This window comes from Onychostruthus taczanowskii, unplaced genomic scaffold (genome assembly GCF_017590055.1).
Source record: "Onychostruthus taczanowskii isolate IOZ18803 unplaced genomic scaffold, ASM1759005v1 scaffold26, whole genome shotgun sequence".
Classification (NCBI taxonomy): Eukaryota; Metazoa; Chordata; class Aves; order Passeriformes; family Passeridae; genus Onychostruthus; species Onychostruthus taczanowskii.
Window position 1 is genome coordinate 5648340 of NW_024499906.1, and position 23010 is coordinate 5671349.

The 23010-nt window shown below is 42.4% G+C and overlaps 2 protein-coding genes across 2 annotated transcripts in view; one reads left to right on the plus strand and one right to left on the minus strand.

The window, feature by feature from the left end:
• Positions 1 to 21300, minus strand: NUFIP1 (nuclear FMR1 interacting protein 1). The gene is made up of 10 exons (XM_041407261.1): positions 20592 to 21300; positions 20250 to 20338; positions 19053 to 19157; positions 18328 to 18390; positions 17941 to 18017; positions 11439 to 11531; positions 7533 to 7795; positions 5798 to 5926; positions 4682 to 4914; positions 1 to 2124 (listed from the first exon to the last, which is right to left on the minus strand). The coding sequence occupies exons 1-10, from the start codon at positions 21298 to 21300 to the stop codon at positions 1786 to 1788; spliced, it is 2100 nt and encodes a 699-aa protein (XP_041263195.1). The 3' UTR covers positions 1 to 1785.
• Positions 21236 to 23010, plus strand: part of GPALPP1 (GPALPP motifs containing 1) — a 16744-nt gene continuing 14969 nt past the window's right edge. The window contains exon 1 of the mRNA XM_041407399.1: positions 21236 to 21383. Coding sequence (XP_041263333.1) covers positions 21299 to 21383 — 85 coding nt within the window. The 5' untranslated portion in view covers positions 21236 to 21298. The remainder of the gene's footprint in view (positions 21384 to 23010) is intronic.

The following is a 23010-nucleotide window of genomic DNA, read 5'->3' on the forward strand; positions in this document are numbered from 1 at the left end:
TTCTTGGTAAAGGTTTTGTCTTTTTAAACACAAGGTCAAAGGGTACAGTCAAAGAAAGCTCTGCCATCACCTTGATAGGACACAGGGTTGTTTAAAGTGCAATTTAATAGCAAATTTAAGACATCCATTTCTCTTCCTGCAGCTGTTACTTATGCTTTCAACAGCACTGGTACCACTCCACTCTGAAACCAGGTTCTGCTCGAGTGCCAGATCTCCGTGGCTGAGTGTTCTTCGTTGGTATTTCCATTGCAGTAAAACTGTAAGAGCCAGAGGCAAGTCAGTGAGATTGAGATGGCTCGTGAGATCATCATGGGAAGAATGAATCATCTGTCTTGGAAATATAAATGTTTATGATCACTGCTTCTATTCTGCACATATATCCTTGAGACACACAACTTTTACAAGGGTGTTGGTATTTATATAATTCCATAAATTTAGACAGTGCATTACAAACACAATGTGCAGTTGTAGTTAGATAGAATTTTCAACTACTTTTTGTTTCCTATACTCCACAAATGAGATGTGTGGCACAAGTTAAGGAACTAAAGGAAAGAAAATATAGCTATTAGGCAATAAAAAAACCCCATGCGAGTCTCCCTATTTCAGGTGGTGGAATGGAAGGCTAGACTTCTGCCAAAGAAAAAGAAAATAAAGCCAGTCCCTGAGAGTTAATGGCAACATTTAACCATGACTAGAAGACAAAGAGCAGATTCTGAAGTAGAGGTTTTGAGAATAGATTATTTTTGTGGTGTGTTTTCAGTGTCAATGTCACAAACTAACACCTGGCCTTGATAAGAAGCATTCTGACAAACAAATGCACAATATAATCAAAAGACTAAATTTGTTTCTAAGCCTTGGCCGATCCTTCTTTTTTAGTGCTCACAACACTATGGATGTATGCAAAACCCATGAAGAAAACCAGTCGCTGGGTGCTGTAGGAGCATCGTAACAATGTACCAAGGCATTCATCCAGAAGGCCAACCAATAAATTCCCAATGTATATGCAAAAGGTAACCAGTAACTCTTGGTAAGCTTTCTAAACTTTGATAATGAAATTGAGGATTTTCTTCAGGAGTTAATTTGTCAGGCAATAACTGTAACAGAAGTTAAAGCTCAGTATTGGGTACCTGAGCTCAACCAGCAACCCAGCACCGATGCAAGCAGTTCTAGTATATTTTTTTTTAATAAATAAGACCTGCACCCTCTTTCCATTTCTCTGCTCAATTAACAACTTAATTCAGGGAGGAAGAGGCTCCTGGCACAAGCAGTACTTTTTGAGACAGGTCAGTTATATCTTCCATATTTTACACTGGCTATATTAGATTTATATTGGATATATCTTATAACAGCTGAAGTGAAACAATGTGTGCACTGAATTGGCATTTTGAAACTACACTGAAATACTTCTGGACTCTCAAGATACTCCACACACACCGGACCATGACTTCACATGAAGAAAATCCATCTTTCTTGCCTCCGGGGATGGACCCACATGCTTCATAAGAGGGTAAGACACTCAGAGCTCTGAAGCTCTAGAGCAGGGATCTGCATCTACTCTAGGGAAGGTCATACTCTGTGTCATTGCTGCCTTTGTGCCATGTGGATATGGAATTACTCGACATGTTTTCCAAGGAAATGGCCACCTAGGGCAGAACAGATCAGGAAAGTGGTTTTAACAGCTCTCAGTGTGTACTTTAATGATTTTTTGTTACACTGATGTCTTTCAAAAAGCATCAGTGAGTAGAAAATGTGAGCCTTTGCTTTACTGTCCATAACAGACATCCTCTATGGCGCTCCTTCACACTGAATTGATGGGGTTTCCCACGTGTCCTCATCTGCCAACTGAGCCATGTGTGAAGTCTGATCCACAGGTTCTCTCTCACCCCGGGTTATTAATAATGCATCTTCTTGTCCTCCTTCTAACTGAAGGTCAGAGCTACAAGAACAATTAGATCCATCAGGTGTTTCCATAGAAGGCTCTGCTGCAGGTGCAGAGGACTGTTCAGTTTCTGCTTCAGCCTGTGGTTCTGTTTTAAGGTGAAGTCCAAACATGTTATTCCTGATGAGGTATCGAACGCACTGCAAAATCACATTCCTTTCGTGTCGGATGTCTTGGGCCAGTAACTGGAAATTTAAAAAAAGGAGATGATGATGCACATTTCCCTCTATTGCTTTGTAGGTGATGCAAGCAAAGCAACATATACTGATCTACTCAGTGATTTCCAACATCTTTTGAGTTAAACAGCTGGGGCTCTCACACAGGTCCTGGACACATGGGGCTGGAGACTGCCATACCAGAGACAGTGATGTTCTCATATCATGGACTGTGATACCAGGGCACACATTCCAGTCCATCAGCATAGCAGGTCCATTATAATTTTTCACAGTTTCTGAGTTACACTGTATTTGCAATTTAATATCCCATGCATTTTTAATTTAAACCCCCTATGAGTAAAAGATAAATACAAGGAAAGGGCATCTTTCATCAGGTACCAGACCATGGATTTAAACAGCATTAACTGGTCTGGGCTATAGTACATACACCAACCTAATTCTAGTAGCTTAATCCATGTGCTAGAGGCCTTCCTCACTGGCTTTAACCTCACTGAAGTTCACTTTGGTAGCAGGAAAAAGAAACCTATCAGCCAGAGAGCCAAATGAACCTTTTTCATTGCGAGTGTCAGCAGAACTAGTAGTATGAACAAACACAATCTGAGCCAAGAGGCTAAATCTGTAACTACCTGATCATTTGCAGGAGAGCTGTATTACACACTGCAGGAGATTTGGCTAAGTTTGGCTTGTAATATCACCAAGAAGCTTTTTTTTGGTGTTACAAGCTTCAACAGTGGTTTAACCAGACACTTTTAAGTCGGAATATTTCTACTTACATCACTTCCTAAGAGATGTTACCAGCAGCTGACTCCTAAAATGAGCCTTCAGGAACCTTCCATCTGAACTAGGAGATGTACTTTAGGGCAGACAAGGGACAGCATGGTGATGTTCTCTTTGTTTGACTGGAAGAAACTGGTGAATTCCCAAATGGCCAAATTAGGGCCCAGCATGGCTGCAGAAATTACCCTATCAAAGACTGTATCTTGGTATTTCATTTTCTAATGCAGGGATGGTATCAGTGGAGTGACAGTACACAAGCTTTTGATTTTGTCAGCACAGAGAATGACTAAATACACATTAGTGTTTGCATGTCCACAATAAATATGTTTTAGTAGTGCCCAAGCTCACTGCTGGATGACTGCCAAGAGATACCTACCTGCAGCAATTCTCCTACCTCCCTTTCTTTTTATTTTAAAGCATCATTTTATTGATACAACCTTTTTTTAGCATTCTAACGCACTTTCTGGATCCATTTTGTAAAATTTCAACCTTGCTCCCTCTCAAGGTTTTTGCACACTAACCATTTCTAATGACAGTGGAAGGCTACCTGCAAATCTCAGGCCCTCCTCTGTGATTCACAGCCACAGCACACATTCTTTAAAAACAACTCTGAGCAATATGAAAAGGTAAAAAAACCTCATCAAAATGCAATTTTAAAAATGGACTATACTGGCAAGCTTCAGCTCAGGTTTCCTATGTACTGCCAGCTTCTCTCAGCATGTGGGACTTCATCTGACTTTCTTCCAGAGTTATCACTGCTTTGATCACCAAAAACTTTGAAGAGCAAGCGATAAAGGCAACTGCATGCTTAGGGAGCTACACAAGGGACAAACACTTCTTTTTCAGTCACTAGGAACTTAATTCTTGGCAGCAATGCTACTATGTGCTAAAAAGACTACCGAGGGATTTCTCCCACATCAGCAGTTTGGGTCGTACCTTATCAGGTATCTCTTGCTGAAACATCCTGTGCTATTTCAGAGCTCTGATGTCAGTGGCACCCTGCTTTCTCCTGTGTTTTGCCCACTGCAAGTTTTCCCTTGATGGAAGAGCTTTATGCCATTTATAGAATCACAAGAGTAGTACTGCTTTTGAGTAATAAATACAGTAAAAGCTCCAAGGTTTTGTCAGAGCTTTCTAAAGAAAGACACAAAGCTTTGTGGCCAAATGGGTTGCTCTGCACTGCTACTGGGAATACCTTGGACTCACCCCATAAAACCTCCTTCTACCCTTCTGAGACACCAGCCTGCTGCTCTTCAAGGTGCTGTCCCTTCCTCAGATTGATCAAAACACACCTAGAGAAGAAACCCTTCTGCAAGCAGGTTGCAGCTAAACACCATTCTGTATTTTAAGTCACAAACACACTTCTCAACAAGATTTCTTTGCATGTGCAAAAAGAACTGCGTGCTCCTCCAGCAGAGGAAGGTGGCTGAACAGCAAAGCTGGGAGGAAAAAGATGAGATCATGGCTGCTGGGATTACATACAATCCAAACCTACTGGACACTGGCACAGGGAAGGGAAGAGAGAGGTTTGTTCCTTGTGCAGCTCATTTCAGACACATGATTCAGTTGTCATCTCTTGCTTACCAAAGTGAGTTGTTACCTGAATGCATGCCAGGGTATTTCTATTGGTCTATTAAAGCATCTTCACCTTCTCCAAGTGAAATGCTCACTTTACTACTCTTAAGCCAGGCCCTGTGCTAACAGACTGCTCTAACTTCCCACAGGGAAGAGGAGAAACATTTACAAAAAGTTCTACTTCTGCACAGGAGGCATTATTTTAGCCTCTTACCATTTCCAGCAGAGTTGGACGGCGCTTGGGAAGGCGAGGTAATGTTTTCCTGCCCCACTTCTCAGGCCCTCTGGGGGCACGTGCGTTTGAATTCGAGCTCCTTAACGTTGTGCCTGCGCATTCTGGGCGGTTTTGATTTGGTTTCCGACTCTGAGGAGCAGGAGTAGTTTGAGGCGTATTTCTGAGCACAGCCTGGTTTCTCTCAGCTTTTGTTGCAGTCTTGACAGGGATTTCTTAAAGAAAAAGAACACACTTTCATCTCAAACTTAAAAGCCTCTTCAACATGCTCATACCCCCATGCACTGGCAGTTCGTTAGTACTATTATTGCTCACACAACCTGATATGAAGATGTTCAAGGTTTACTTGGAGGAAGAGAGGGTTTTGTTTGGCTTGGGTTTTCTTTTTAAATACAAAGAATAATCTCTAAACATTCACAGAAAGTAAACCAAGGTATTTCAATTCTACAGCAAAAAAAAAGAAAAAGAAAAGGAATTAACACCTGATCGAGATTTTCAAACCTTTGCCCTCTTATCATTAAAGAAGTACCATGCTTCACATTATAGCTTGCTGCAAATTTGGCTGCTGAGAAAATCATGATACAGATAGAGCAGAGGATGCCCAAGTTCAATTCACTGTCTGCTAGATGCTCTCTAACTTTGGGTAGGCCACCCAGGGCAAGTAAGGCTCAACAAATATTCGCAAAAACAAGCAGCAGCAATTCCTTGCCACACACACACTCAGAGAAGCACAAAATCCAAGCAACAGTTCAAGTCCTACTGCAACACCCAGCAGCCTTCTATGGAAAAAGCTCTTAAGGATGTGGAAATTAGTTCATGGAGTGACAATAACAGCTTTTTCCTGGCACTATTCAAACATGATTTGAACCAAGACTGAAAACAGGGTCCTTATTTTCCCCCAGCTAGGGGAGAAATGGTTTGGCAAATCTGATGACACACAACCTAATCAAAGACATTTTATGCTTCCTCTGTCAATCCAGGACAAGCCGCAGAGAAAAGGACAGCAAAAAAGCCACAGTCCTGCTTGCAGTCCCTGTCACTGCAGTGTGACATAAGGTAGAAGGGGAGAGGAGAAGGGCAGAGGTTGTTTCCACACACCTTCGGGCTCGCTGTCAGATGCGCTGCCATAGTTGACCGACAGCGCGCTAAGGGCAGAGGTCACCTGCCTGGGGACAACTGTCGTTCCCAGTCTGCCATCCTCCTCAGCTGCCTCATCCTTGTCAGATTCTGCAGGGAAAGAAAAGGCAAGAGGGATTTTTCCCAACAATCCTGCCAATGGCCAGCCTTGCTGCCAAATCCCCGTCGCAGTACCACACGCACCTGATGTTGGGCACCATTGCTCAGTGGTGCTGTGGACTTGCAGAAAACCCCCCACATTTGTCCACCCTCTACAGACAGGTGGTGGAAACTGGTGCCTCCACTGGTTTACAGTCCTGCCAGCAAAGTTACTGAAACAAAAAGTTTCCTGACAAAACCCCCCACATTTGTCTACCCTCTACAGATAGGTGGTGGCAAACTGGTGCCTCCACTGGTTTACAGTCCTGCCAGCAAAGTTACTGAAACAAAAAGTTTCCTGAACACAAATTTCCTGAAGCTCAGCAGAAAGCTGAGCTTTCTGCTTCCTTCTTTGCATACCAAATATAATCATAAGTTTTGTTATCAAGTGTAGGTAAAGAGAGAGAGAGAGGATTTCATAATATGTTTTGAAGTTTTGCTGGATTTAGTTCTGAGATGGGGGAAAAGGATTTAGAAGCCAATCAGGGGGAATTAAAAAAAAAAAAAAGGAGAATCAAAAAGATGCACCTATATAGTAAAATCATAGATTTGGGCAGTATTTTTTTTTTAATTCTACTTAGTTATATCGCATTTGTTATTATTTGTTCTGGCTATATTTCTCAATTGTATAAAAAGCTGCACCTAGCTTTAATGTTGTCTGATTAAGGGGTACCACATTCCTTTTCTACCTACTATAACAGAGGTCACTAGCTGTACCTTGGCATAATTAGACCTTTTGTCATTAAGTACAACACAGATGCTGCAGGGAAATACAAGATATTTAAGCATACTTAAGTTTCCCAACACGCAAAGATTAATGGAATAAACAAATTGCATAGGGATGCCGAGTTCTTGTTCTCACTAATTGAAGATTATGTTTTCAAGAGGAAAAACTCAGCATCAGACATCTTTCCAGGGAATGTATTCTACCCTTGTTACTAAAAATAGCCAGAGTATAAGTCAGCTTACATGCCATATTCTAGGAGTACTGCATCACTAATGACTATGTTATAAATAGTTAGATCTGAAGAATTTATATTGCTGCCAGCATGAGGAAACAAGACATGCTCACAAAGAAAAACACAACAAAAAACCAAATCCAGAAAAACTAAGCAGGAATACTTCAGAGAACACACACATATGGAGAACATCAAGAGTAATAATGCAGCAAAGAACAGAATTAAAAGTAAAATACTGACATTTTAAGTAATTCACTTAACTCCTGCAAGGAAATCCATTTGTTTTCACTTTCTAAATACTGTTGTTTTCAAAACCACAAAGGGATATTTAACAGCCTTTAAAAATAATTTGGCTGTTGAAGTACTTCATTCTCCTTCTGGTTTTATAAATACTTTCTTATCTCTCTTATGTTAATTTAGCAACCTAAGTTGGTGCTGCATGGCCTTTAGACTACTGTACAATATTTACATCAGAACACGTAACGCTGCACACAAACTTCATGTCAGACTTCCAAAATGGTGACTACCAAGCAAGGTCTCAGCCTCTACACTTAAAACAACCATTTAAAATAAAACTCCTCCAAGTTCCTTCATCTTACCGACATCACCGTTTGCCAGAAGACCAAGAGGGTCCACATCTTTCTCATATGCTTGGCCTGCCAAAGCACTTTGCTGTCCATGTTCCTTTTCGCATGTGCTGTTTTCTGGTGCAATGGCTTCATTTTGAGTTCCAGGTCCACGATAATCGCCACCATTTTTCCTAAATTTCTTCCAGAATGGGCGCCATTGTCTTCTCCTGTGTCTTCGTTGATGCCCAAGAGCCTCTCCGTTTTCTGGAGGTTTCCACATCCCCTTCATTTTGCTGGAGAATAGAAACAGAAAGCTCATACAGATGACAAGCTATGAGAAAAACAACTGATGTAACCAAATGGCTCAGGCCCTTATTTAAGGTTCAGCAACACAGAATGATGCCAGGACTTACACCACCTCGGCTAACACAAGGTGACAGACCATAAAATCAGTCACACCTCATCTCAGGCAGGGCAATGGGACAAAGCAGGACCTGAACAAACAGTTTGCATCTCATGACTTTTAGTTTTTAGTTTTCAACAAGGCCAAGGGTATATGGGCTAAGAAAATTCCTCGAAAACCTGCAGCTCGAGAACATGGTGTTTTCATTTCAGATAATTCATTTCAGAATACTCTCTTCACTTAAGCATTAAAGTCATTCAAAACAAAGGCAACATGAAGTTAAAAGGAAAGCATCCACTACGAACATTCTTTCACTGCTGAAGTCTCTTTTTTCTAGCTACAGCTCTGAGAAGCATCTTGCTGCACCAAATCCATTCAGCCATCTGACACCATCAGCTGCAATGACTACCTACTCCCGCCTCCAACCAACATGCCATTCATCTTTTCCATTCCAAGGAAAAGGAATAAAAGAAGTGTCCATCAGGACAATGCATTTTTTAAAACCTGAAACAAAATAACAAGTCCTGAAATACAGGAAGAGCACAGCACAGTGGTTCCACTTATCTTTCATAGCTCTGTTATCTTCCAGGTTATCCTAAAAACACAAGCTGATAGAAGATACCTGGAAAGCTTAACAAACTCTGGTTGAATTCTATAGATACAAGAATAAATGTGACCAAGAGAGAAAAGCAAATACAGAAGCTTTCTGAAAATATTTATTTCCAAGCAACAGAAACTTAATTTAGCAAAACAGGACTGTAACTAATCATCAGTACATTACAACAGGAAAAACTACACAAGATCTCCTGTCCTGAATGAGTGCCATGGTTTGTTCTGATCAGTCCTCCCTGCCTCAGCCTCACCTACAGCATGGCTGAGATCCTATTATCCCTCATGTGGGATGCTCTGTTCATGTCTGACATTGCTAAAATCTTGCAGCAAGGTGTTAATATTTTGTGACAAAGGACTTCTTTTTGTTTGTCTTCATTCTGAGGTCTAAACAAGTCATTTAGTAACCCATTCTTCTTGTGTTACAAGAATCAGGGTATAATTACACTTTATTCACCTCTTCCACCTATGCAATCTTTCTAGGCCTCCATCACACAGCCCTTTCAAGCCACCCACTACTTTGTTCAGAAATGTTCCTGTTATCAGCATTCCTCTCTTCCATGCTTTTCTGGCTTTATCAAGTCCTTCTTTAGAGAAGAACAAGGCCAGTCATAGCACTCAAAATTACTTTATATCACAACAAAACATATTTAACTTCATTCTCCACTCACTTCACAACAGTGTCTAACACTGATTGCTCATCCCTGATGGCATCACCCACCACAGTGTTCCTGTGGCACAAGTGGCAAGCCACTGCCTTCCTGTGCATCAGTCCCTCACCCACAAAAGAAGGCTAATATTATCTCCTATGATTCAACTCCAACAACAGAGATAACTGCATTTCTGAATTTGTCCAACCATGCTGTATATTCAGCATGTTGTACAACCTAGAAGGTATTAAGCAAATACAGGCTTAATTAAAGCTGTTGTCCTTGACCAAGGGTTAAAAACAACTTTCTAAATTCTCTGGGGCCTCAAACACCCAGAAAGAAACCTTAAGGTCAAAAACGTGTCCCCAAACATCAGCCTGGTATCTGCCTTCTGCCATTCCCTTGTGGAAGATATCCTGCTCTTCACTCTCCATTCAGAGGGCATGGAGAGCTGTGCAATATTACTCAGGTGTTGTGAGACACCAGACAGGCTTCCAAAGCGGTCCTTCTGCATCTCTGATCTCACACACCGGGATGCTGAGACTTAGGAGTTGCAAAGCACTTCAGACAACCACAAATGGAAAGCACCATGGAAGTGTTAAGCATCTAATTTTTTCTACATCTTACTTAGCCATTTGCTTTAATAGCACAGCTTGCAGGGAGCAAGCTGTATTCTATTTTTTCCTCATACATCAGTAAATTTGCTAGATAAGCACCACTTCCAGAATCTTGACTGATACACACAGCTGATACACACAGCAGAAACAACAGATTATGGACAGTTCACCAAGTCTAGAGTGTTAAGGGGAGGGAGGGAAGAAAAAGAAGAGATTTCTAGAATGAACTAGAATAAAAAGTTGCTATGCAGAAGTAAAGAACCTGCAATTTTGAGGTTTCGTTTTTTTTTTTTCCAAAGATTTTTCCAGATATAAACCTACTAACAAATGTAACAGCATGGAATTGCTGACAGACATTTAAGGCTACTTGATGCATCTGACTCACAGCCACAAAAGTTAGCAAATAAAACCTGTAGACATCAAACAGCGTGTTATTGTGGCAAAGAAGTGTCACAATATATACGTTATATATATACACGATATATATGTTTGCATCTTTAGTTTCAATGCCCAGGTTTGGTTTTTTGGGCACAAAGCACTCCTGCAACTTCATATCCTTTAAAGGAAGTTTTACTTCAGCCTTCTATAAACCTTTCCTTTCAGGCATGAAAGGCAACTGGTTGAGTGGGGGAAGGCAAGTGCTGGATCTTCTGAAGAACATGCAACAACAAGGTAATTTGCACTGTCCACATTTAATAAATTGCACTAACTTCTTACTCTGCACTAACTCAACCATTTTACCATGGTGCAAGTTTGCAAGTTCTTTTTTGTTTGCTGTCATCCCCTACACAAAAAGCTAGGCAAACCCCAGCTGCAATTCCATGCAGCAGAAAATGGCATTTAGCAAGAGCCCCTTAGGACTGAGTCTGTTCCTGCCTTCCAGCTCAGTCATTCTAGTTTAAACAAATGATATTTTAGGAGTGTGGTTCATTATAACATCTTTTTTTAAAAAACAATCTTCCCACAGGTCCTAAAGAGAGCTAATGAAGTTAACTGGTTCCACCTAACAATGAAACCGAGAGAGAAGAACAAATAATAAAATAATTTATTATGCAAAGTAATTTATAAGGCAGCGAACAGATAAAAATCCAAGACAAGTAAGCACTAGCTCAGAACAATGGTAGCAGATAGATTTAACTTTATTTTCATATAGTTTTCGTTATAACTTAAGTAGTGCTGCTTCTTTTTTCTGCCCTCCATCATCTTTATCTTTTTTCCCTTTTCACTTGATTACTGATTTATCATCAGAAAGGAGAGAGAGTAAGAATAAAATCTCGGCTGGCCATTTTCAGGTAATAAAGGATTAAATCATGTGGAATCATTATTGTTGCATGACTTCTGCCCACACTACTACTTCTTCAGAGACCAAGGTTATGCTGATCTAATGAATGGCCACTAGAAAGTGGTTTTCTCAAACAAGCCAGAATACCAGATTTCTAATGTAGTTATTCTTTCATTTAACTGAAGTGGACTTTGGAGGACTATGAAGTAAACAAAAGAATATTACATCAGCAGTTTGTCAAATGTCCTGTCCTCTCTTAAAGGGCAGCCAGATTCTGTATACAGTGGAAGCAGCAAGTGTTGAGAGACCACAGTAAGACAGCACACTTTTGAACTCAGTGGGAGGAATGCAACAAGCTTGGTTCAAAACACTTACCCAAACTGCTGGGTAGTCAGCACTTCTCCCCTTTCCTCCTTCTGCGTCTGCATTTCCTTCTTCCTTTCAATGTTTGCCAAAGTAGGAAAATTTCTAGAAGAAAAAAAATAGTTTCACTGATTCTTAAAGGATTCACTGTAGTTTCTCAATTCCCCCTTTACCACATCAGCTTGATCTATAAGCATTACAGATTTTTAAAAATTTTCAAGGAAGTTTAACAGACTGTTTCTTTCTTAAAAAGGCATTAGTGAGGAAAAGAAACCCTAGTGCATTTAGGCTTACATATCCTGATGCAATGAACAAAACAAAACAAAAATTTTAAAAATATATCACATTAGCATTCTTAGATTTACCAAACCACCAAGCAAGGTACATACAAACAGTTTGGTTATAGTCATGGACCCTCTCTTTGCCCCAACACATAACAGCATGATTTAGTCCTCCTATATTATTTCTATAGAGCTTCATTTGGATTATTTGAATGACATGCCTTTAGCAAACTAACTTCTGAGTTCTTATAAACTTAAAAACAAAAAAAAAGAGGTTATATGAACAGCTTCTGGGTGCACAAGATTCCTTTAACGTGACAGGGAAAAGCACACAAGTTCCTTCTTGAGCAATATTTAGCATTGTGCTCGCACACTGACCTCAGGTTCACCAGAACTACTGCCCCTTTTTAATTCAAGGTTCAAGAAAAGTTGCCAGATCATGCAGATGAAAAGAAATCTACTGTTGCAACCATCTCCCAAACCATCCCATCTCTCCCATTTCCCAACCACTCTTAACATCCTTCCCTCCAGACCAATGTCTCACTGGTTTTAACACGCAGAGCCTGGGCAGCAGGCTTTTTACCACCAAAGCCCAAAAATGGCTACACTACTTGCTCTGCAAACATCAGTTAGCTAAATGCCATTGCTTTGAGATAAAAGTGGTAAATGAGAAACACATGCACATGCTCCCCCAGCTTCTGGATAGAAACACAAAGAATAAATATTTGATGTCTATTAAAATGATGTAAAGAGAAACATAGAACAGCTTCTCACTAAAAATCGCTATGAGAAAAGACACATCTTTCTTTAAATATTTAATCTTATCTCATGCATTTCCCCCATATTACAGCATGAATGCCAAGTGTCACATTGATTCAAGACAGCTTCAACCAAGGGAAAAAGAGAAGCATTTTCTACAAGACAAACCTAAACACACTACAGAACTTGTCCCCTTTAAGAGGATTTGAACATGAGCTGTCAACATCTATTTTCCTTGGATTTCTCCCAGAAATCTGCCATATAGCTCGAGTGAGCACAGGGATGTGATGCTTTACCTCTGCTCCTCCCTGTTAGTTGGATTTGTTCATCTATGTTACAACACTCCCAGCACACAGCAAATGTGCAATGAACTCTTTAATCTCAAAAGCTTTGCACTGACAAAGACCCCTGTGTGCCGCAGTTTTAGGAGAAGGTGCTTTCCTTCAAACACAAAGGCTCCCAGGAGGACAGCAAGCCACAAAACAAGCAGTTATGCTCAAAAAATCCCCAAGCTTATTGTAGAGATTGCAGGGGGGAGGGTGTTTTAAATATAAGGGAAGACCCTAAAAACTAGAGCAAAGGAGTCTTCAAATGCTCCAACACTTATGTTGATTAAGGACATATTCAGACACGCTCTCTCAACACGGTTTGAGACATGAATGCCTCCCACTTTCATTCCTGTGAGTTACCACTCCCTCCACAAGCCACCGTAATGGACTGCACCAAGGCTTTCAGTTCCATTTAACTGCCAAGATTGACAGATTTCTCCTAAACCACCCTTCCAGCTGACACAGGCAGCAACTGACAGCTGGCGAGAGCTCAAGTCACAAGTCCCAGTACGCCTGCAGAAGCACATCTGAAGGCATCTGTAGTGGCTGTGTTTATTTTCTCCAGCTCTTCTCAAATGTTAAATGGCATTTTACTCACTGCCTTTACTGACTGAGCCTCTCCCACATAAAAGGCCATATGCTTGAATCTCAAGAGCTGACTTGGGTTTGCACCCTTCTAAGATGGCAAGCCATCCTCCTCTCCTAAGAAAATGATGATCCTAAAATGTTACCTACAAACACCACTGAAGTAGAAGTACCCTAGCACTTATGCCTTGCAAACAACTTGTCAGAGCTTGAATACAAAGAGCTTCATCAGCCCCACAGGGCTTTACAAACCTAAGGAACTTATTGTAAAAGGGAGAGTTAAACCAGGATGTGAGGGTCTGGCACAGCAGACTTCCTGAAGCCAGTACAGCCTGAGAAGGCAGCCCTCTTTCACAGCAGCTGCAGGTCCCAACAGTACACACTTCTACAATCCAGAGCTTTTCAAAATAAATTGATAGTATCAGAAAACTGCTTTTCAGGCTAAGATGAGTATACTAAATATATCCCAACAAAGTGAGACATGCAGGTAGAGGATACCCTAAAGCTTCCAGAGACAGGGAACAGTGACACTGAGCCTAATCAATAACACATGCGTCTTAGTGAATAATTTTTCTTTCCAATAAATGAGCACACTAGCCAGAGCCATACATTTTTTTATAGGCCAGCATACTTTATCTTGCTCTCATAAACATTGGAGTAAAGCAGCTCTTAGCAAGCAGTGAAGAAACAGAGCTTTGCCAACATCTAACAGAAAAGAGACCTGTTTCTATAGCAGTTTATACAATGAATTCCTGAGTCAAGAGGTATACAAGTTCATCATTTTAATAGGAACAGCACTGTGAGCAAAATGCTTCAAAAATTTCTTGAGCTGGTCTTAATTGCATATGCACAGCCAACAGCAAAGGAGACATGGATAGCCCAAAGGGAACAAAAATGACCCAACAGAGCTGATAAAATCTTGGCTTAACTTTCCGACATCTGATTTAACCATATGTTAGCTGAGGCAGTTTCATTGCTGATCTATCCCAGGAGATCAGAGTAAACTTTTTTGCATCTATGCTTACCTTGATCTGCTGACACATCCCTTCTGCTTTGCTTTGACTTCTCTACTTTTACCAAGTTACAAGAAATTATTTTCCATATTGCATTCTTCACTACTATGAACACAACACCAGGGAGGATTCCAAACTACCCTAGGACTATCATTATGCAAGTAGAAAACCACAAATTAATTAAAAGTGGTGTCTTTAACAGTACTGGACTTCAAGCACTAAGCACATGCTTAGCCTGTGAGATGCATTGCAGGGAAATACAACAGACAATTCCTATTTGAACAAACCAATGCCAAGAGAATAAAGAAAGCAGGGTAGAAAGGGTAGAATTTACAAGCAACACACAAACTCAAGAAAAGCCCCCAGTGTTATATTGGGAGCTAAGCAAAAGTAAATTAAATTATTCGCTTTAACACTAAAGCAGCCTTGCCACACTCTTACTAATAACCATTGCTCAAGAAATGTTGGTGAGAAACAGATGGGCTGGCAGGACCCAAATCTCACTTGTGGAGTAGGGAAGACAGCAATGCCTCATTCTGACACATTAAGGAAATGCATTGCAGATAATTCTCTTTAAGCTCATGTTAAAGAAAAAATATGCTGAAGACAGCACATTTCTCAATACTTGGAAGGGACAGGACAAATCAAAACAAGAAAAGTTGATGTCAGACTTCACAACCATCTGTCTGCAAAACACAGGGAAACCCTGAGATCCCATGGAACTTCATCTCTATTGCTCTTTACTTAATTAGATTTCTTGGCTCAGCAGGTTCAACAGGAAAACAGCATTCCTATCCAGCATGCTTCATCCAGAGATACTCCTTACCAGTTCTCCTCCTCCTCTTTCCTCTATGAGAGTAAGGCTACACTTTAAACTCAAGCTCTTTCTTGAAGATTTTAAGCAGGATACACAATTGAGCAACACAGCAGCTAATTAAGAAGAAAAATCTCAACTCTGCAAGTAATTATTTATAACGGCTGAAAGAACAAGCAAGACAGGATGCAGCATGGAAACACACATATTAAATCACTGCAACCTAATTAGGAACAAACTATTAATGACCTAAAAAGATTCATTCTTAGCTCTGACTGGAGCTTCTAGAAAGAAAAAGGTTTTTTCCTGTCACTGTAAACCAAAACTGCTTAATAGCTCAGACTCCCTCTGGTGTCCCTCTTTTCTGTACAATGCAGTGTTTACTGTGAGTCAACAACAGACCTTCAGTACTAAACTGATGCTTTGCTGGTGACCCAATTAATGCTGCACAAAAGTTCCAGCTGGCTTTCTCTCTCTGCCTGCCTACCACCCCCTTTTTTTTAAATTAAAAAAAGAAGGAGGCTCATAGAGCTTCCTTGCTGTACAAAAGTAACAAAAGCCACCCAGGTAGTCATTCTACACCCATCCATCACAGCTAAATGCGATGCCCACAGAAGGCCTGAAGTACCAAGATAAGGCACTACTCCATCTAGTGGCCTTGGCTCAGACAGTCCTAATCCCATTCCGCCTTTTCTGGTTGGTGGCTGCGACCACACAACTTTATGTCCCTTGATTTTACTGTGCTGCAGCGAGCAAAGGCTTTCAGCAATGCTGTATCACAGCCAAATCACATTCACCTACAAAACCAACATGAGATCCTTCAGAAGCTCAGCAAAACCATCTCAGGCAGAGCATCACCCTTACAATTAAGTGTAGATAAAGGCTGCTGTGATTCGCAGCACCCACTCCCCACACAAAAAATATCCATACTTTTGCATTCAATTCCCACTTCCCTAATGTTCTAGTAGAGCACATAGTGACCTATACACCTTAAACATTTCAACACTTAAACCTCAGCATCAGCTGCTAGACAGGAACTCTCCTGAACACTTCCCAAAACACAGAAGTGTATGAAAAGTTGAAAAAGAGTAGCAAAGCCTCTCTTAGAGACTGCATACCAGTATGGATCGTCTTCCTTGGAGCTACCACTAGAAAATTAGGTCACAAAAAACCCACAACAGTAATATGTAGACTGAAAGCAAATAAAAACCAAGCCCTCTAGCATCTTTTGAATAAAAGGAAATCTTAGAATGAAAATTAACCTAGTAGCAAAACTTGCCTAATCTAACATCAAACTTATATTTGCACAGACCACAACCAATTTATGTCTGGTTAATGACAGCATTTTAAAAATGGGAGAAAATAATCTCTTGTTTCTGTATCAAAAAACTGATTTTTTTTTTTTTTTTTAAAGAACCTACGGATTATTTTCATTTGTAAAAAATGAACAGTGGGTGCAACAATTGACTCCTGTGATGTGCCTACATAGTGGTAAGATTTCCCTTTGCCTTTCTGAAGTTTGCAGAAAAAGCTGAAACCATGTCCAAAGAAAAATTAAAACCTCCAAGAATGAAATTACATGGGGATAAATTTTGCTTCTCCATCCAGGAAAAAAATGGATGGGAGGCAGTCAAAAAATTCTACAATAAATTCCATTCATTTTTCTTTTTTCAACAAAAACAGTGTAAAGATGTATTACATCCACAGGGAAGTGAATTTCAATGCAAGAACACATTAACTTGTGTTAATGTGTTCTTGCAGCCATCCTTCTGATATGGAGGCAAGGTGGATACATCAGTAGGATTCCATCAGACCACTGGGTTTTGTTTTCACTAAAAAAACTCCATGTGACTAGTTCACTGCCATAGCTCATCACCACTGATCTCAAAATTAAATTTATATCACTTCCCATTCTGCATACAGGACTGCTGCTCATGGAAACAAAACTCACACACTGATCACTTGCAAGACTATATTCTAAATTATCAATAGAAGTGAGGAAAGCCTGCAGCATCTTTCTCCTACTGGGAAAGTGTGGATTTTAATCCGTTGAATTATGAAGGAAAAAAAAGAAATCTGGGAGATAAATACTTCAACTCTGGTCAAGATAAAAGTTACACCCTGTTATATCACAGGATAAGAAATAGTGAGAAATACTGCTTATAGGAGAATTTTACCTTGCACCCTGCATACAATGTAAATTAGACTACCTGAGAACAGTATCATTCATGGTTTCTGCTCTCTTTCATTCAAAAAGTATCAAGCAACACAGAAAGCCCTTAAAAATTAGGAAAACTCCCTGGTGTGGTCTACTGGGACAACTTAAGCAGGGGAAATGCACACACAGTATTACAATTATAGTCATTACAACAGTTCCAGATTTTTAAGCCACTAAAAACCACCACACAAACATTTCTAAAATGAGATCTGTGGTGAGGCTAAAAGGAATGAGACATTCACCTAACATGGGATATCATATCAAGCATCTGGAAAAGCTGTTTCCTTCTCAGCTGATACCTTGCCTTCTATTACAATCTTTTAGGTTATTATAATCTCTGCAGATCCCACTCTCCTGGCTCATGCATTCTGACACAGATCATTGCTGCAGGAGTTTTCCAGGGTCAATGGAACAGCAGAAACATCAAGTTATGTGCTGCTCCTGCCTTTCAGCTGTCATCTCATGCTCGCACAGGGAAAATACAGTAAAACAAATCCACAGGCCACAAGTCTTACCTTTTTCTTTCTTCTCTCCATCTAGCAATCTCTTCTGGACTATCTAATTTTATTCTTTTGGCACCAGGTGCATGTGCCTAAGGAAAAAGTATTTCACAGGTGTTTAAAAGGGGAAGGAAAAAAACACAAGTTAAAAAAGAAAACATCCCTATGTCTCGTATAGTGGTATCACACTGTTTTCATCTCCAAAACTGGTGAGACTGTACACAGAGATGATCAAATGAATCCATTAACAAATTTTTATCCATAATATTGTCTTGAAACAGATTCTCCTCAGAGGTAATACATTTTTTTCCAGATTAATGAAAGGAAACCACTGAAGAATGAGAAAAGGGGCTATGATAAAGATGGCACAGACGCCTATTTTGGGCCCAGAGGGTTACCTACATTCTTCCAGTGTATCTGAACAATCTTCTCATGGGCACTGAAATTGCAACCTTCTTCTGAGCACTGCAAGATAAGAGGGTGAATTTAAAACATACCAATTTACACAAATTATAAACAAGCTTTCAAGCACACTTTAAATAAACTCAGTGCCAGTTGCCTGTACCGTTTGTTGCACAGGCTGTGTAAGTTACCCTGCTTGCTAACAAAAGTGACTGTAAAAACAGCAAGCAGGGATAATGCACTTTTAAATTTCATCTGGTTTTAGAATAACCAGTGTAGGCAACGTATCTGACAACTGAAGAGAAAGTGAAGTTTACCTAAGACAAAAATTCGCAATTTCAAATTTTGATAATTTTCAATAAAGGAAATTTTTTAAATGTTTCCACACAAAAACTGTAATATTAGAGCAGTGTCAATGAATTAATTCCTATTCCCCTACATACAGCATTCATGATAAAAATTTGCAATTTCAAATTTTGATAGTTTTCAATAAAGGAAATTTTTTAAAATATTTCCACACAAAAACTACAATGTTAGAGTGGTGTCAATGAATTAATTCCTATTCCCCTACATACAGCATTCATTAAAAAATCCCCCATTAATACTTGACATAGCTCTGGAATCTCATTCCTATGTCTTCTGTTCAAAGAGTGACTACAGCTAACCATTTGTCAGGCACAAAGGAAAAAATCAAAGTGTGAATAAAAGAAGCCAAACCCATTAACCTGCTTATGCTGTGAAATGTGTTCATCATACTTCTCCTGGTTTTTATAGCCACGATCACAGGTATCACAGTAATGAGAGAAAACTGGCTCTTTTTTCTTTCTGGTCTGAAAAAAAAAAAAAAAAGAAGAAATAATCTCAGGACTGCATTTACAACATATTCCTGTGTTTAGTTAGTCATCAAACACTATTAGTATTTTTGTTAATAAAGCAGTTACTAGTTTCAAAAGTTTCAAAGACAAACTAACATAATATGAAAGTTAAGTTCCAATTACTTATCTTCTAAACAGAGTACCCTGCACTCAGCTCTTCCCACTACCACCTTCCAATCAATTATTGCTACAGCAAACACACCAGTCTGCTGGCAAGGACTTCACAAGGGCTGTGAAATTTAGGCTAAAGCTCCATGTCTGCTCCCTACCAAGACAGACCACGACTGGTACAAGTTCAGAGGGCAGCACAGACCCTGCCTTCTCCCACTACACACATCAGGGTCATCTGGCTGGCTGGTCTTGACCATGCAACAGAGGCAGCAGGGCACCACCACAGCAAGGTGACATAAACCAGTGTAACAATTTGGTTGACATGTATCTTTCAAGAGTTACAGACTGTCACATGTTTGCTCTCTTCTAAGGGCACCAGGTCAGACAGGAGAACGAGACCTCTATAGTGCCTTGGGACAAGTCCCATAAGACTGACACCGTCACAGAATGGTTTTGGTGGGAAGGGACCTTCCAAGATCATCTGGTTCCACCCCCCCCTACCATGACCTATGACTAGATCAGGCTGCTCAAAGCCCCATTCAATCTGGCCTTCAACACTTACAGGGACAGGGCAGTCACACCTTCTCTGGGCAATGTGGCCACTATCTCATCCCCTTCATAATAAAAAAAAAGTCTTCCTTATGTCCAGTCTAAATCTACTCTGCTTCAGTTTAAAACCATTACTCCTTGCTCTACCACTACAGGCTGTACTATAAAGTCTGTCCCCATCTTTCTCCTCAGTTCCCTTAAAATACTGCAAGGATGATGCAGGGTTCTACCTAAAGCCCTCTCTTCTCCAGGCTGAACAAAGAGCTTCCCCAGCTCTCTCAGCCTTCACAGAAGAGGTGCTCCACCCCCTAATCATTTTTGTGGCCTTTCCCTGGACCCATGCCAACACGTACATGTCCCTCTTACGCTGGGGACCCCACTCCATACCTTTGGCTTGTTATTTTCTTCTGGACAATGTTTATTAAATGGAGGCGCTTGCTTGCCCTGCCATTTCTGGGAGAAATTACCATTTCCACCTTCAGAACAGAGAAAAAAAAAAAAAAAAGATGAGCCATTCACAGATATACCTGGTAAAACACCCCCCTCCTACCTCGGAGGGCAACACAGAAAGATGTAGGGAAGAGATAAGAGAGGGCTGAATGACCAACTTGCTTGGAGGAGAGTCCTGCAGCCCCAAGGGCTCAGGACAGCCCCGGGGCCCCTGCCAGCGTGGGATGGGAAGGGGCCCGGGGGCCCAGGACACGGCTTCTGCCCTGCCCTGCCCCTCACCGGGTCGCGCTCCGTAGGCCGGCGGGAACCAGGCGGCAGGCGAGCTGTAGCTGTGAGGGGGAAGGAAGCTCTCGGGCTGCGGGTAGCTCTGAGCCGGCGGGTAGCCCTCGGCGGGCTGGGAGTAGCCCTCGGGCTGCGAGAAGTTCTGGGCAGGCTGGGAGTAGCTCTCGGCGGGAGGGATGCTCTGGGCGGGATCCGAGTAGCCCTCAGCGGGCGGGTAGCTGTCGGCGGGCTGCGAGTAGGACTCGGCGGGCTGGGAGTAGCTCTTGGGCTGCGAGTAGGAGTCGGCGGACGTGTAGGTGCCGTCGGGCGGCGGGTAGCGGCCGGGCGGGGGGTAGGGCACGGGGGCAGCCCAGAAGCTCGTGTCCCAGGAGGGCGGCGGGCAGAAGAAGGGTGGGGGGATGCCCGGCGGAGGCAGCCCCGGCGGGGGCGGCGGGTACCAGGCGAAAGGGTTCATGTCGGGCCCGGAGAGGCCGCCCGGGTGTGCAGCCCCCGCAGCGCGATGCTCTCGCTCCACCACGTGGGGCCCTCCAGCGGCGGCCGCTGAACGCGTCACGTCCGGCCTGAGGAAGGCGAACCCTCCCTCCTTCCCTCCCTCCCTCCTTCCCGGTGGGCGCTGCGTCATCCGGGAGCGCCGGCGGGGCGGGAGCAGGGAAGCGGAACGGAGCGGGGAGGGCGGCCGGGCTGCCCGCGGAGCCGGCCTCGCCATGGCCCGCCAGCTGATCGGCCCCGCGCTGCCGCCCGGCTTCCCGCGCCGCGCCGAGGCCGAGCCGGGCGAGGACTTCAGCCAGGGTGAGAGCGCAGGGAGGCGCCGGCGGTGGGAGAGCGGGGCTCTGCGGCCCTCGTGCCGCAGCGCGGGATGCTCCGTGGGGAGAGCGGGGCCTGCGGCCGGTGTTCCGTCTGCGAGTGGGATAGAGCGGCTCTGCAGCCCGTGTTCCACGGCGCGGGATGCTCCGTGGGTGGGATAGCAGCGCGGGGTGTACGCCGCCAGTGCGGCACCTGGATAGAGCTAAACTCACCATTACAGGGTCATTACAGTGACTTTTTCAGGGGGAAAAAAAAAGCCCACAAGAAATAAGCGCCGTATGCGGTGGAATGCCACAGAAATGAAACGCTCTAAGACTCGTTTTAGAACAATACTACTTTCGGTCACTTACTTTTGTCCCGCTCAAGTCTCGAGTGCTCTTTGAAGCCTGTGCTCTTCAGCAGCTCCAAGTGTGGAATTAGCGGGTAGGAAAGGAGGAGGCTGGGCCTGTGCAGCGTGCTTTCCTTTGCCAATGCACTTCATCAGCTGTGGTTTTCCAGGCAGAGCGCCTCAGGATGTGGAGCAGGCTGCCGGTCCGTGGGGCTGTGGTGCCTTGCCTGTCATGTCGAGAGCTGTCACATCAGAGGTGGGATCCCACCGAGACCGGCTGACTGCCAGGCTGGCTCTTCTGCAGTGGAGCTCAGCTTCCCCAATAAAACTATTGCATGTTCTCTGTCAGTAGTATCTCTGGAAGCAGCATTTTGAGGGTTTGCACTCCTTGCCTTTAATCCAGGTTCAAGGCACTAGTTCATGTATTCAGTCGCTAGCAGAGTGTCGCTCACTGTTTGGTTACTCCAAAGAAAGCAGCTCTGATAGGAAAGGTTTATTGTGCTTGTCTGCTCTCTAGTTTTTTAATCCAGAAGAGGGAGCAATAGCAAGAGGGATAAAGCTGCTGCATCAGCTGACACCATGGCAACATCAAGCTCTGTGTCTGTATCTCAGCTTTGTGCAGAAGCCCTGAATGCATGAGTGGTGCTGCCTTTCCTGGCCATATCTGTGTAAATAGTTTTTTTCACTTTCCATCAACACAGTGATGCGTGCTGCAAGTATCTGTATTGTGTATGAAAAAAACAAGTTAAACTTATCCTTAGGCCATGAGTTGGTGACATTGAGTGCTTCAGCAGTGTCTAGTTTAGGTTAATCAGATGAGTCTGCCCCCTCTGTCCCAGTGTAAATCAGTTCCGTGGTATTACAGTTGCTCTGGCAACTGATCCAAGATCTGCTTGGAAATTTCTGTGTGAAGTGGGTGAAAGAATTTATTTGCCTTTGAAAACAAACAAACAAAAACCCCAAACTCCAGGTACTGGCAGGTTGTTTGTTTTTATAATTTTCACAAACTTTTTCTGACTTTGACTTACATCAGCTCAGTGTCTCTGCTCACCCCATGAGGCAGACTGCTGCAGTGCAGAGGAAGAAAGGAGAGCAAGTACTTTGGCATAACACACTTTGCTGTACAGAACTGCAGCTCCATCTGGAGTTCTGCACCTGGAGTGACAAAAATCACACGGTGGGGCTGCCACCAGCACCTTCTGTGCTGCAACACTTGCTGGATCTTGAGTCAAATGGGCCTGGAATTTGTTCTGTAACAATTTCCCTTGTGTGTTCTAGCTATTT

What these genes read in the sequence shown, in the direction of transcription:
- NUFIP1 (XM_041407261.1), bottom strand. Translation starts at nt 21,300, where the DNA reads ATGGCGAGGCCGGCTCCGCGGGCAGCCCGGCCGCCCTCCCCGCTCCGT. An exon ending in GGCCTACGGAGCGCGACCCG is followed by an intron (nt 20,339 to 20,591) that starts GTGAGGGGCAGG and finishes TCTGTTCTGAAG; the next exon opens with GTGGAAATGGTAATTTCTCC. An exon ending in GTCCAACTCTGCTGGAAATG is followed by an intron (nt 2,125 to 4,681) that starts GTAAGAGGCTAA and finishes TTAAATTTCCAG; the next exon opens with TTACTGGCCCAAGACATCCG.